Here is a 14,500-nt window from a genome sequence, read left to right as displayed (position 1 = left end):
TTACGAGTGGGGTATTTGAATTTGGGTGCAAAGTGAGGAGCACATACTCTAGCCAACTTAACTAAGTCTTTGTTTTTTTTTTCCTTTAAAATAAAGTCTTTGTTTTATATTCTTTTGGGAACTGCACTTTTCTTAGAGTGCAAATAACATTGTTAGTGCAACAATGTCACAATCCTGTGTTAGAATGCAAATAATATATTGTTATTAGAGCATAAAATAATTTGTAGGTAAATGCAACACACATCACGTAATGTTATTAATTCACTTACTCATTATATAAATCCATGTATAAGAATCTCATTGGATCCCACCACCATGTGAGTGTGTTGCCGAGCATCGGCACCCAAAGACTTTTCTCCTCATGGAGCGTACCACCCTATTTTTTCCCCCTTTTTTTATGTGCCAAAAAGTACACATATTGCATAGTTGTACCAACATCAGATGACTAGTACTATATAATAGGATGGAATCATGTGTTCCATCCCAAAGATATTACACTATGAAGAAGATAGCTTTTTCTCAAAAGATTCATTCTCACGTCGGCTCCCTTCCAATCAAACCCAAGATGAAGACATAAAGGGAAAAAAATGATGTTTCTTTAAGGTGACAAGTGTTGGTCTTTCAGAAATCAAAACAAACAAACAATAAAGCACATATGTTAAGATAAAAAAGGCCAAAAGAAGAAACACAAAGTTGGATGCTCATATGAGAATCCAAGTCCATAGAACAAGTACCTTTGACAGAGCTCCAAGTTTTTCTGCATTAGTTTATCTACTTTGGCCTCTTAGACTTGAGCAAGTAGCAAGCAACCAACACTTCTTCCCAGCCGTTGAACCACAACAAAGACAATGATTGGGAAGAAAAATATTAATGTAATAACTATAAGAATCCATCTTATTCTTGCCAGCTCATAACCAATGGCAGCAAAGAAAAGCGTTCCACACATTGAAATAAAATATTGGCCCTTCAATATTTGCAAAATTGCAGGAACAGACACGTGAAGATACTTTTTGGACCCAATTCTAAGGCCTTATCCAGAAGTAGTATGGTTGAGAAAGCACAGAAGATGCAAAGGTAAGAGGAGCAGAGGAGCAAGGACACACACAGATTCTCTTCTTCTCTCTACCTTAAACAAACATGGGAATCGTTACAAAATCCTCTCTTTTTTGTTTTAACCGTCAGATATATAACCCCTGTTAATATTTTGTTGTTGGGTCCCATTGAAATGGACCTCATAATAATGCGATTCCAAAGAGCAAGACAATGAACTGCCTCCTTTCCTTCCACAACTCCCTTTTCTCATCTTCAACATCTATTGAAAGCCTCCATGACTTTGTTTTAAGCTTTGAGTCTACCCAAAGCGATAGAGATTCCAAATGGGTAGCTTTGTTTGTGATTGGTCTTCCTGAATCTTGCTTTCAAAACTAGCCATTTCTTCAGTGATTCTGATCTGGGTCTTTGTCACTCTTCATTTTTGATCTGTTTTCACCATTCTTCTGTTGTTTTAAGTTGTAGGTTTTCATTGTTTTAGTGGGTTTTTTTTTTTTTTTTTTTTCCAGCTTCCTTTAGTTATTGGGGCTTGTGAGTCTTTGTTTTGGTTTTGGGACTTTTGGGTGAGAGAAGTAGGAATTTGCAGATATGGGTTCGGGTATGAACTTGATCACTACTGTTATTGGTTTTGGTATGAGTGCAACATTTATTGTATTTGTTTGCACAAGAATCATTTGTGGCAGGCTAAGAGGTGGCGAATCACGGCCTATGTTCGAGATTGAATCAAGGATTGATGTTGAGCAGGTATGTCTGAATTGGCTGTCCTATATTTCTTTTCTCAGCTAGGAAATCTGGTTTGAGGTAGTTTTCTCAATTATGAATACCTCTTATATCTGTATGTATTTTTGTTTTCAGTTGATTATGCTTGAATGATTGTTTTGTAACTGGGATCAATATGTGAGTTAGCTTCTCAGTAGCTTATTTGGGTAGGCTGGTTTGTGTTTCATGATTTTCATATGTTTTGATGGCTTGTTATGTTCTTGTTTTGATATGAACTCTGCTGTAGTTGAGAGAGTCAACTCTGCTATATGTTGCAATGTACTAGTTTTCCCTAGTGTGCGGACAATACAAATTACTGAAAAGAAAGGATACAGAAAAAATGGCGTGGCCTTGAACTATAGCTTTGATATTTGATTGTTCTATGTTGAATCATACAAAGAACTCCTAAGTCTTCATGGTTTTTAGTTTTGATAACACAAGAGACTGAATTGGTTTCCTTCATGCCCTTTTGCATTTGTGTTGACTGCTACTGATGTCATTCCACCAAAACTTGAGAGTTTTTCGTGTTGTCATTGTAACTTTAGTTTTAAGCAATGGATTTTAAGTTTTCATTGTTTGCTGGCAGCCAGAGCATCAGGCCAGTGGCCTTGAACAAGTTGTGGTTTCTGCAATCCCGACCATGAAGTTTGATCATAAATCTTTCAGTTCCTTGGAAGATGCTCAGTAAGCTCTGCAATTTATTTTCTTCTAGTGCCTAAGGAATCTCCTTTGTTTCCCACCTAACCTTAAAATCTGAATTAGTTGATTGAAAAGATCTTACATTTATTATAGCTTACAGAACGTTAGTTTGCCGCTCTTTTTATGGAATGTCCTTGAGTTTTGGTAGTCATTTCATTCCTTTTGGACGCTTGCTAGATTGAAGTTTAATCTTTATGGTCCTGCAGGTGCTCAATATGCTTGGGAGAGTACCAAGAGAAAGAAGTATTGCGAATCATGCCCAAATGTGGCCACAGTTTTCATCTCTCTTGCATTGATACGTGGCTGAGGAAACAGTCTACCTGTCCAGTTTGCCGTTTGCCATTAAAAGAATCCCTTGGAATAAAACATGTGAGATCAGCAACGTTTAGCATGCCTCGATCGTTTGATGATTCTGAGGTTTCAACTGAACATTCACAACTGTGGCTATTACCTGGCTCTGAGCGTTCAGCAGGTAACATTAGCAACCAAGGGCATTCAGAATCTGCTCCTGGAAACCCCTCCGAACCAACTCCATCTAGAGAACCAGAAACAACGCCACGATAAAATGAAAGAGTTTGATCCAGAGAACCAGTGAAAACCACATGGTAAGCCGGGTAGGTTTGGTTGGAGATTCTCATACCTTGCACAGAATGTTACTATCCGTTGTAGATGGTACGAACGGCGGAGGTTGTGCTAAACCACTGTGACAAAACTCTGAATTTTTGCGTAGAAAGTTGGAAAATGGAGCTTACAAATATAATCTGATTTCTATATATATAAAGTTTATTCACGGAAGTAGAATGTTCATACTCTGTGTTTTGAGCCATTCATTCTACTCACTATGAGAGTACATCTTTTCTAAGAATTCCATAATTGAACATACCAACTTCCTGAATTCAATTTTTGTTGGTGTTGCAAGTCTGATAATTAACTGGCCCTCAGGGAAAATTGGTTTCAAGTAACTGGTGATGTTGCAGGATCTTGTGAGGACCAAACACCAATTATTTTAGAGGTTGCAACCACAGATGGTTTGTAAACTTTAATGAAAGGTCTCATATGGTATCCTAGAATTGTAAAACGGGTTGGGTTGGTATGAGTACAGAAAAAAAATTATTTTTATACAAGCGATATTAGTGGAGCGAGATTTAACACATAATCTCAAGTGCATAGATAACTGTTCTAAACCATTTAAGTTATAAATCCCTTATAAATTTAACCACAGGACCTTGAATGTAAAAGTTAGTCCGATCCCAATAAATGTGGTATGGGTACACAACTACAAGTAGCCATGTTAGGTCAATACATGACCTATTAAACATGGCATGGAATGTGGAAATGCTCTACCAAATTACATGACTTTGGAACAGGTCTAGTAAGACTTCTCCTCCTAGGGTTAGGTTAGAGTTATCCCAAGTTTGAGTTGCCGTCCTTTTTAATGAATGATGAATCTCAAATGAGTTTCCTTAATAAAATTAGCAAAATGTCTCTAAAAAAAAAATACAAAAAAATAAAATAAAATAAGCAAAATGAAGTATACATGTGGAGCACATACATGAAAGCTGTACCAAATTCCATGAAACCTCAAGTGACCATAGCGAACACATCGTTGTCTTCCCCTTAGAGCACTTCCAGCAGTTGCCCCTTGCCATGGCAGGGGGGGCCGCTAGGGCAGCCACTATTCACGTGAATAATGGCTGCCCTTGCAAAAAGCAATGTTGGTTTTCAGCAGTTGCCATGGCAAAGGGCAAATACTATTTATTTTTATGTTTTTTTCACAAATTTGTTTACCTAAATAATTAATTTGGATAATATTTTCGGATAAGATTTTTGGTGTGGGAAGTGAAAAATATGACTAAGTATTTATTTTTTTTTAAATCCGAATTTTTTAATATTTTTTTAGATTTAAAAAAAAAAAAATTGTTGCTGATGTCAGCCCGCCCGAGTTTTGGACTTGGGGCTGGACTTGCCCTTGGGCCAGCCCATCTTCGTGGCCCCTACATGCAGCCAGGGCTAGCCTGCACTGCTGGAACCTGTTTTTCGCCCAAAACCCCCCCAGCCCGAGTCCAGGCTGCTGGACTTGCTCTTACTCCCACGACAGACACAAAAAACTCCAGAAACCAAAAGAAGCTAGAGACCACATGGACAAATCCAACCGAACCACTAGTAAAAGAAGCGTATAGAATTTTACATAGAGGGTGATAATGGTGGTACACGTTGGGCTCTTACCGCTCTCTTCCTCTTGCTTACCTTCTCTGCCTCGCCTTCCTCGACTGTCCTCCACCAAGCACAGAACTTTTGCCAGTGAGTATAAACAAAATCCCATATTTCATTTTAGCTAATTCGAGCTCTAATGGGGTCCTTGTTTGAGTTTTTTCAAGAACAACCATGACTTAGTTGATGCAGTATGAGCCTTTTTGTGCCTATTGTATTGGTGTATTCTTATGTAGTTGAGCTAAATGTCAGTCATTTCGTGGGGTTTAAGAAAAATTATCCTTTTTGTAATGAGTTCCCGGGTATATTTTTATGGTAGATTTGATGAAGTCTCTCTGTTATATGTGGGTTGTCTTCAATAATTGTTTTGTTTTCAATTCAATAAGTAGTCATTTGAATTTGGGGCTATTGTTGATTGCAACTTTGATGAAGCTGATTTTCACTGAAACGACAGCTTTTAAGCTGTGTTGTCATGCCTCTATGTATTAGCTGATCCTCTGTCAAGCTGAGTTGTGTTTGATTAAATTCACCAGTCATAGTTATTTGGCAGTGGCGGTGGTGAGTGAGGATCCGGTTCGTGAATGGATTCTCTCAGAAGGAAATGCAACACAGATAACAAGAATTAGTCCAGTAGGAGGAGGTTGCATCAATCGTGCAAGTCACTATGACACTGATGCGGGTTCTTTCTTTGTCAAAACAAACAGGTTTTTGCTATCAAAATGATCACAAAAGTTGCTTCTAATTTGTTTTGGAAATTTCGGTTTCATATGCTGTTTGAATCCTTATTTCCATTTCGAAGTCATAAATATGTTTAGTTAAAGCATTGAATCAGGAGCATTGGGCCATCGATGTTTGAGGGAGAGGCTCTTGGTTTAGGTGCCATGTTTGAAACTGGAACAATTCGTGTCCCTAAGCCATTCAAGGTGTGGAAGTTTTAAAATTTGTTAAATTATCAAGCCAAAGTGGAATGTGAACATGAAGTCCATGACAATGCTTAAAGCTTAGATAACCTCTTCTTATGTGTTGTAGTTTGGGCCCCTACCTACTGGTGGTTCTTACATCATTATGGAATTTATTGAATTTGGTTCACGTAGAAATAATCAGGTAAGGATGGGGAAAATTTTCATGTTTTTATATCGGTGATAACAACTTGTAATCGAATTTTAATGGTATATTGGTACTCAGTCTGTGCTAGGCAGGAAGCTTGCTGAAATGCATAAAGCTGGAAAATCTGAAAAAGGTTTTGGTTTTGAAGTTAACAACACTGTAGGCAGGTAGTCTTTCTGGATCATGTGCATGTCTGCACACACACAACTATCGAAATTCAAGGAAAATTACTCAAGGCATATGGAACCGACACACTTTCCCTTGCAGTACTCCGCAGATAAACACTTGGTCATCAGATTGGATTCAGTTTTATGGGGAGCATAGACTGGGTTATCAGTTGCAGCTGGCACTGGACCAGTATGGTGATGGTACCATTTATGAAAAAGGTAAATATTGTCTATTTTCTTGATGTCGATGGTCAATCCCAAATCATGCCTAGTTCTGCTTACCCTTTAGGAAGATGATATAATTGGATAAGTCGACTGAAAAGAAATCATAGTGCAATCCAACCTTTATTAGGATCTGAAGTTTGCTTCCAATTTTTGTACCTACTTCTTAGTAATTCAACTGCACACAAGTTTCAATGGGGAGTCCAGGTCTCAACTTTCAAATAATTTGTATGGAAAATGAGAAAAAATAAGAGTTTTATTTGGAGAAGTGCTTCCTCAATCACAGAAGATGTGATATTCAACTTTAGTTTGTGAACTCTTAAGTATAATTTTAGTTTCTGGCATCTCGTTTATTTTTTTCAAAGAAAAAGTATCTCCGAAGAAAAGTATGAGCAAGCACTGACATGTTTTTGCATGTAAGTTGGAAACTTGTTTCTCTTTTTTCACTCAACCTTTAGTTCAATGAAACTTTCAAAATTTGAGATGCCTTTTCTTCCAATATTATCATACGAAAATACTCTGAAGATTCATTTGTAACCACTCAAATCATTATAAATAAAAGTTATGTTTGCTGTTGGATTATCATGTTTAACAGGACAAAGATTGGTGAAAAGTATGGGACCTCTCTTTGATAATGTAGTGATTGAGCCATGCTTGTTACATGGGGACTTATGGAGCGGAAATATCAGCTCTGACAAGAATGGCGAGCCTGTTATACTTGACCCAGCATGTTACTGTAAGTTAAAGTTAGTTCAGATATCAGTTTGCTGTCGGATAGATCACTTGAAATCGAACTGTGTTGCTAATTGTTGAAGCCTAACCTATGTTTGTAGTATACAAGAAAATATGGTACTGGTACATACATTATTTCCACCCTTGATCTCGGGTATCTTCTGGGAGAGGACCAGTTGAAAGTCTGAGGCTCTCAAATCACTCCAAAACACGCAGACACGAATTTTGATTGTCTCTGATTATAAAATGATTAACGTAACATGTTTCATATATCTTGTATTGTGAAATATAGTGTGGCAACTGCTGTTTAAAGCACTAAGTGCACTGTTGTTCTTATCATTTGCATTTTTTATAGATGGACATAGTGAGGCAGAATTTGGAATGTCATGGTGTGCTGGTTTTGGAGGATCTTTCTACAGTTCCTATTTCGAGGTAGGTCCTTTCTTTATCTCCTCTTTCTCAAAATAATCTATGCTCTGTTTTTTCGTCTACCTACCCAGGCTCCCAATGTTCATGCAAAGGTGTTTGAGTGAGTGGCAGTAGCACTTAACTGTCAAAAGAAAAGATAAATCCAACCAAACCAACTGAAGTTGCTTTCTATTATCAACTCACATTTAAAAGTAAAGTTTAATGCCTTTCAGGCCGTTTTAATTCTCCATGTCTTCATTAATGGTTTATTGTGTCTCCAGGTGATGCCCAAACAACCAGGGTTTGAGAAGAGGAAAGATCTTTATCTGTTGTATCATTACTTGAATCACTATAACCTCTTCGGTTCGGGATATCGTTCATCTGCAATGTCTATAATAGATGACTATCTTAGAATGTTAAAAGCTTAGACATTGTGTAAAGAATTACTTTTAGTCGTCATTGTAGAAAAGCTCATCCGTATATGTCTTTGGCAGTACTGTTTCCACTTTTATGATCACCATTTTGTTTTTCTTCTTTTAACATCCTCCGCAAACAATTATGTTATTTGAGTTGTGCAGATTTAGATCCACCCCCCTTTCCTCTAGCAACACTTGGTATTTGAACTTGAAGCCTTTTAAAAAGAATAACATTTTATGCATGCTTTATACTAGTCATGTGGATAAAACATAAGCTTATGCTGGGTTTTTTTTAATTTTTTTTTATACAAGCGATATTCTACTTTAATATAATCTAAAGAATGGGGACGAGATTCGAATTCGGGTGCAAAGTGAGGAGCACACTTGCTCTAGCCAACTTGCCTAAACTTATGCTGGGGTTTTTTGTGAACTTGAAATTGAAGAATGGAAGAAGATTGAATTGCAATTATACCTTCATGGGCTCTTAGGTTATAATTGCAGGTACATTAGCTTAGTTGGGCTCTAATCAAAGGGTAAATAGCTGAAGGTTGGCCTAAACAGTAAGTGCTATATTGTACTAATATATAAAGTTCAAATTTTGGTGTCGCAAAAAGAAAAGTGAATACATTTTTAGGAAGAAACGTTTGGTTGCAATTAGGAGCAAAATTGTTTAAGAAGTTGTCTCAAACTAAAATAAAATATAGATATTTATAAAAATACCCAAGCACTATTTAAACATAGAAACATACCCAAAATGGGTTTTGGGTATGTGTGTAATGATGGGTTTTTGGTATGTTTATAAATGGGTTTTGAGTGTGTGTAATGATGAGTTTTGAGTATGTTTATAAAGTGTTTTGGGTGTTGGATATTTTTATAATTTCAGCCCCCATTTTAGGTATTTTAGTGAAACTCCCAATAAAATATTGGAAAATAATAATAATAAAATAAAAGATTTTCTATTTAAACCCCACACTTCTCTTAGTTCACCCCATGTTCTAAGTTTACCCCATCTTTTAATTTAAATTTTCACAATTTTTAAGAAAACCCCACTATCTTCCCAAACTACCCTTAAATACACCCCAAACTGAAAAAATAAGAAATAAAAGAGATTTTCTATTTAAACTCCACAATTTTCTTTGTTCCAAGCAAAAAAAACACAAACAAATAGAACCCTAAGCCCGAAATTTAATACTTTCTAGAGAAATAGAACAACTTTACCTCTCTCCAAGAACTATAATTGGAATTCCAACACTTGGGTATTGTTGAATTTCAACAAGCCTTTCCATCAACTCCCACGCATATTTAAAGAGGTAGGCTCGTTAATTTTCTATGTCTTTAAAAGAGAAGAGTAATCTGGCTATAGGATATAGAGGAGTTTATATTTTTCTAAAACTTGATATGAAAAGTGTGGGGGTGTGTGGGGTGTGGGGTGTGGGTATAGATGTACTAGTGTTAATTATTAAGTTGGATAATCTTTTTTGTCTTTTTACACAATAATAAAACTTACAACTTAATAATTTAAGTATTGGGGTGAACAAAGAGAAGTGTGAGGTTTAAATAGAAAATCTCTAAAATAAAACTCTGGACGACAATGACTGCGAAGTGAAAAGTAACAAAAGGTCTCAAAAACAGAACCAACCAGTCATGGAAGAAGAACAGACTCAAACGCAGTCTCTGATTCTAATAAGAATCTTACCCCTCTGAAGGCTGAAGCCCAATAAGCAAATAAGCCAAGAAGCCAACGCGCTCCAGAAAAGCAAACAACTTTTGAGAGAAGCAGAAACAGCAGTCATCACTTCCAGTTAAAGCCAACAGATTGCATTGTTTTCATAAAAAAAAAAAGCCAACAGATTGATTTCTACTGATATTAAATCATTCAAAAGATTGAGACTTCTTCAATGGAATCCATGGTAGAGGCAGAACCAGAGCCTCAACCACCACCACCACCATTATCAGACCTTATTCTCTCCCTAGAACAAGCAACCCACATGGCCAAACAGCTCCCCACCATCTCTGACCCCACATACCTTCTCCATATCTACTCTTCTCTCCACCAAGCCCACCACCACCTCTCAAATTTTCTCTCCACACCCCAATTCCCCCAACTCCAACCGCAGAACTCTCTCTCCTCCGCCACCGGCAACGAGCCGATGCAAGTCGGGGACGGGGAAGATGATGATTTTGATGATGGCATTGGAGAGGGGAATTCCAGGGCCGCAACAATTGACCTGGTTGAGGAGCAGATGAGGGATTGCTTCATTAAGAACAAGCGGCCGAAAAGGCGGCTTTCGCCTTCTGCCGCAGCCGTGGTGGAGGAGAGGCGGCTGAATGGTGATGGGTTTGTTGGGAGTGTAAAGGGTTTTGACCCTCATGAGTCTAAGCTGAGGGCTTTGGAGCTTGTGTACCAGTTTCATGGGTGAGTTGGGTGACACAGGGGAAAGCAGGGGAAAACAGAGGAGTTCTGTTTTGCATTTGCACTGTGATGATGGATGGGTTTGCAAGAAATGGACACAGTGAGTTTTTATTGGTATTGTTTGTTTCCTTATGGTTTGGCTTAGGGTTTTATTTATGTTGTGGTGTGTGACATGGAAAAGAATAGTATTTCAGAGATGCATACATTGTGGATTTGATTATTATGGACTTTTGTTGATTTATAGAAAAATATTAGCATCATGTTCAATGAGACAAATTGTTCTAGTTTTCAATATCAGTGCATAAACTTCAATTCGTGTAACTTTCTTATTGGGTTCTTATGACACACAGAGAGACACAAGTGATAAAATTGGATGACTTTGTTTGCTGCATTATGCAATGCACAAGTCATAATCATTGTCTGAGCTAAAAAACATGGTTTATGGTTCAAATATGCTGCTTCTGCTTCAATGATCCTGTCAGGAACTAGTCCACTAATGATAAGTTCTTATCCTAGGAGCAGTATAATGGAAATTTTCCAGCTTGCTCTATATATTATCGAGTTCGCGTTTGAATGAAATATGCTACAACTCATGTGGTAGAACAGGCTTGCTCTATATTTCGTTATACTTTTAACAATCAAATTATGCAATTGAAAAAATCATCCCTGGATAGCTCTTCTAGCCTTCACTGCAAAAACATTGCAAGAAAGTTAGCAGAACATACTTGGCCAGCATTTCCCATACCATTTTCATTCTCCATTGGAGTGCATATGCAACATCTTATGTTACCCATTAAAAGCAGTATGTATTGTGTCAATATACAACCCTGGCATGCTATTATGACTGACGGTAAAAAGGGAGTTTCCTTATTGATCTCGCTAGTAATGAAATCAGAACTGATGTATTGTTGGAGAATGACTGGTAAAATCCCCACTGCTGTGTTTTAGATGTTAATGCAGTTGAGACAGCAGTAGTTGTGTTGCTTGCTTCATGACAGGAATTTCTTTTTTGGTTCATGCATGAAATTCCGTAATATATTCCAAGGAGCGTGATCTTGAATATCAAAATTTAAATACTGATTGAGAATAAGCTTTTAGTGGAGGAAACTGGGGGTAGTGTCCAGGTTGCTTCAGCTTAGTTTAAGCAGCATCAACCCGCAGCACAAGAAATATCAGCTCAATTTCAATCATTTGTGGTTAACCAGTATTTGGTTAAAGTTGTGATAGAATTTGTTCTGTTATGTTCTCAACTAATTCAAACAAAAATTTTGTTAGACTTTCTTCCCTTGTTTTTTAACTGAATTAGATCCCTCTCTTTTTGTGTTACAAGAGAGAAAAAGCATACATAAAGATAAAGGTAATGCTTCTTCTTCTTTCTCTCCCTCTCCAGAAATGTTTCAAGTCCTCTCTTCCCCTCTGGGGCATCACTACAATTGAGAAGGATGCTCCCCTTTCCCTGGTGATTGATATCATTATCGAGCAAGGTAATGATCCCAACCTTACTATATGTGTGACCTTCTTCCATGAACTAATATGACTAGATACAGTACTCTTTTACGATAACATCACAAAAACTAGTGTTCCTTGATCATTTATCTCTTGAATTCATGCATGTAGTAGCACATGAAAATAGTGTCTGTTTTCAATGCTGCAGTGTCAAGCAAGATAAATAGGGGAGTAGTTTTCCTGTAATAAGGACGCTGTAAAGTTTTTGCAAAGCCAGGTTACCATTTATAAGTTTGCTTCTTTTAATTTTGTATTTTCTTTCAATGAAGAAAGGAAGTTAGCGGCCAATATTACATCATGTAGGAAAATTGTTTGGTTAAAAGACTGATTGTGTTTTCGCTTCTGCTATATATAGGTCTCTTTCAGTCAAGGTATGAAATTCAAGCCTTTAGACTTGAAAGTACAGCACATGGAACAGGTGCACCTGTTGATGAACTACAGGTTCAAGGGGTTTCTAGTCGTAGCGATTTGAGGAAGGTGAATAAATTTTTTGGCTCTTAGTGTTATATCGTTCTTGCTTGAGTCGGCTACAGTAATCAGATTCTTTCGGAATATGCATTTTCATGTGTTACGATTCTTTGTTCTTACATGATCATTAAAGTAAATTAGTCATATGGAAATATGAATTTGGTATTCATTGTTGCATGATTAGTAGTTCATCATAACAGAAGCTTCAAAAGTTATACAAGATAAATGTGCTGCATATTATAACTTCAACTTCCTTAGTTTTTTCTTGCTACACTTGCTTATCTTCATAACAGAAAATCTAGTTGTTAATTGAGAAGTCTCATCCTTGGCCCGAGCAGCTGAAATGAAGTCGGATATAATCTACACCGTGGCTTATCTTTATGATTCATGTACTATTGTTTGTTTAGTTTAATGCAACTACCATATTTAAGCCAAAAGGAAAGTATGTGTGCATAGTTTTTTTTCTTGTTAAATTGTGATTTAACAAGAAAAAGGGAAAAGTTCCTCATTTTAATTTCTGACGCAGGGCCACTTAAAAGTCAAGGCCGGCCGTGCCTCGTTCATAGTTGTATAGGACGTTGCAAAGTAAAACACCAATTTGAAAAACAGCTCATGATGATTCTCTTTGGTTTTCCGTATGGTAGTGATTTGCATTTTCTTATGATTTTCTCTGTATTTTCTTGCTGACTGTCGCATTGCTGAGGTATAATTGTATGAATTTGACCTTTTAACATTTGGAAGGGGGAAAACCTCAAGATTTTGGATTGTCAGTATGAATTATTGGTCCAGGATTTGAGGTGATGAAGATGTTTAATGATTACTTTACGTTTATATATAGATCATATGGCCTTGGCCGGCCTATCCGTAGGATACTTGATCTGAATGAAACATACCATAGCCAAAATGAAAAACCAGAAGTTACTTGACATTTTTTTTCTTTCTTACACTTGTAAAAAGTCACTTGAGTGTGAAGTACACATTTATTACCATAATGTCATTGTTGAAAATGGCTCTTTACATCCAACAAAATATACACATACAGCCGCTGGCCTTAGCTAAAAGCTGCTAAGATTAGTTCCAATTTATATAGAAAATGATCTCAATTTAATTTACTGGTTTATCCAATCAGTACTGCTATTGGCACCGAAGACTTAAAGTTCCTCCTAATTAGTTGAGAAAGAATTAATTGAACAAAAAGATTTTTCTTTTGTTTTTTTAAATATAAAACAGATTTTCCTTTTAAATACCATATAGATTGTGTTTTTTCTAATTACTTGGAAATCTGAACTAAGATTTGAGCTATGGAAATAATTGCTATTGGTAGACTTGCATGGATAATGTCTATGACTATCATTGTGCTTACTCTATCAGTATCTGTGGAAGATGATGATCATGACCCTCTTCATTTCTCTCTACATCCTCCCCAGATTTTCTCTTCACTTGTTCTAGTGAAGACAGCATTTTCCCTACAATAACATTCAAGAAAGTCGATAAAATTCTCCACGAGATGAAGGAAAAAGTTGGGTTAGGTGGTGGTCCCAATCCAAAACATAAAGTTGAATTAAGTAAAGATTCATCATCACATACTCGTACCAAAGAAAATGGTGCATCATCAAGAATAGATGTTCCTGATTATGGAGAAGAAAAAAAACAAGGTTTCAAATAGCTCATACAATGTAAACGTGACATATGGCTTCCGCTTGCTAAATGGAACAAACAATATTCCTACAGCAAGCTATGTTGTTGTAGAGCTTAGACAGATTGGTGATGGTGACCATGATGTAGGACTATTTGGCATATTTGATGGCATAACGAACTATCAAACTCCTGCGTACTTGCAGTCTTATCCCTTCAAGAATATCATAGCGGAGCCTGAATTCTGGTTATCCACTGCATATGCAGTGAGGAGAGGATATCTTATAACCAACAATAACCTTGTGGAGAGAATTGATTTGAGGTCCATATCGGCTTCAAGTGCTGTTACGGCAATATTGATGAACCACCATGACGAGTGGATGCTGGTGGTAGCCAATGTCGGCAATTCTCGTGCTATTATATGTTGTAAGAATGGTGTGGCTAAGCAACTATCTGTAAATCATGATCTTCTTAATAAAATGGAAAGAGGAGCACGTAAACAGAGAGTTTCATATTTGCTGATAACGAGGCATTTCGAATTGTTTGTTGACACGGACAAGATCAAGGAAAACCTCTGAAATTATTTCAATATTGGGTTGGACCTTGGACATATAATAGTTCCGAATAGAATTCCTTCACCTAATGCCAAAAGTTTAATTCAACCTTCAAAGTTCACTAATGCCAAAAGTTTGTTCACCTACCAAAAT

At 36.9% G+C, this 14,500-nt stretch overlaps 4 protein-coding genes across 8 annotated transcripts; all 4 read left to right on the top strand.

Moving 5' to 3' along the window:
* The first annotated feature begins 923 nt into the window (after nt 1-923).
* Nucleotides 924-3,388, top strand: LOC110769249 (RING-H2 finger protein ATL5-like). Its single transcript, XM_021973185.2, has 3 exons — nt 924-1,794; nt 2,396-2,493; nt 2,715-3,388. Exons 1-3 carry the CDS (start codon nt 1,639-1,641, stop codon nt 3,070-3,072), a joined length of 612 nt encoding a protein of 203 aa, XP_021828877.1. The 5' UTR covers nt 924-1,638; the 3' UTR covers nt 3,073-3,388.
* Nucleotides 3,389-4,614: 1,226 nt separating this feature from the next.
* Nucleotides 4,615-7,895, top strand: LOC110769247 (Protein kinase superfamily protein). Its single transcript, XM_021973183.2, has 9 exons — nt 4,615-4,809; nt 5,270-5,423; nt 5,552-5,642; nt 5,749-5,823; nt 5,905-5,993; nt 6,094-6,212; nt 6,811-6,951; nt 7,303-7,379; nt 7,637-7,895. The coding sequence occupies exons 1-9, from the start codon at nt 4,710-4,712 to the stop codon at nt 7,781-7,783; spliced, it is 993 nt and encodes a 330-aa protein (XP_021828875.1). The 5' UTR covers nt 4,615-4,709; the 3' UTR covers nt 7,784-7,895.
* A 1,517-nt stretch (nt 7,896-9,412) lies between these two features.
* On the top strand, nt 9,413-14,379 carry LOC110769271 (uncharacterized). Of its 5 annotated transcripts, none has more exons than XR_015834038.1 (5): nt 9,413-10,284; nt 11,575-11,668; nt 11,839-11,907; nt 12,046-12,167; nt 12,685-12,891. XR_015834038.1 is itself a non-coding variant. In XM_088249459.1 (4 exons), the coding sequence occupies exons 1-4, from the start codon at nt 10,261-10,263 to the stop codon at nt 13,631-13,633; spliced, it is 288 nt and encodes a 95-aa protein (XP_088105585.1). In that variant the 5' UTR covers nt 10,187-10,260; the 3' UTR covers nt 13,634-14,379. The 5 variants fall into 5 exon arrangements, 1 of the variants encoding a protein (XP_088105585.1); XR_015834039.1 differs by having other exon boundaries at nt 11,515-11,668; XR_015834040.1 differs by lacking the exon at nt 11,839-11,907.
* LOC110769251 (putative protein phosphatase 2C 62) lies at nt 13,793-14,371 on the top strand. The gene has a single exon (XM_021973187.1). The coding sequence runs from the start codon at nt 13,793-13,795 to the stop codon at nt 14,369-14,371; it is 579 nt and encodes a 192-aa protein (XP_021828879.1).
* Nucleotides 14,380-14,500: the final 121 nt, after the last annotated feature.

This window comes from Prunus avium, chromosome 2, assembly GCF_965620075.1.
Source record: "Prunus avium chromosome 2, drPruAviu1.hap1.1, whole genome shotgun sequence".
NCBI classification, from domain to species: domain Eukaryota; kingdom Viridiplantae; phylum Streptophyta; class Magnoliopsida; order Rosales; family Rosaceae; genus Prunus; species Prunus avium.
The sequence above is the reverse complement of the archived record's forward strand: the minus strand, read 5'-3'. Positions and strand labels throughout refer to the sequence as shown.

Coding starts and splice junctions, on each gene's coding strand:
- LOC110769249 (XM_021973185.2), top strand. CDS start 1,639: ATGGGTTCGGGTATGAACTTGATCACTACTGTTATTGGTTTTGGTATG. Junction 1,795..2,395: donor CAAGGATTGATGTTGAGCAG/GTATGTCTGAAT, acceptor GTTTGCTGGCAG/CCAGAGCATCAGGCCAGTGG. Junction 2,494..2,714: donor AGTTCCTTGGAAGATGCTCA/GTAAGCTCTGCA, acceptor ATGGTCCTGCAG/GTGCTCAATATGCTTGGGAG.
- LOC110769247 (XM_021973183.2), top strand. CDS start 4,710: ATGGTGGTACACGTTGGGCTCTTACCGCTCTCTTCCTCTTGCTTACCT. Junction 5,643..5,748: donor GTGTCCCTAAGCCATTCAAG/GTGTGGAAGTTT, acceptor TATGTGTTGTAG/TTTGGGCCCCTACCTACTGG. Junction 6,952..7,302: donor ACTTGACCCAGCATGTTACT/GTAAGTTAAAGT, acceptor CATTTTTTATAG/ATGGACATAGTGAGGCAGAA.
- LOC110769271 (XM_088249459.1), top strand. CDS start 10,261: ATGGGTTTGCAAGAAATGGACACA. Junction 11,669..12,045: donor TGATATCATTATCGAGCAAG/GTAATGATCCCA, acceptor TGCTATATATAG/GTCTCTTTCAGTCAAGGTAT. Junction 12,168..13,585: donor GTCGTAGCGATTTGAGGAAG/GTGAATAAATTT, acceptor CATCCTCCCCAG/ATTTTCTCTTCACTTGTTCT.
- LOC110769251 (XM_021973187.1), top strand. CDS start 13,793: ATGGAGAAGAAAAAAAACAAGGTTTCAAATAGCTCATACAATGTAAAC.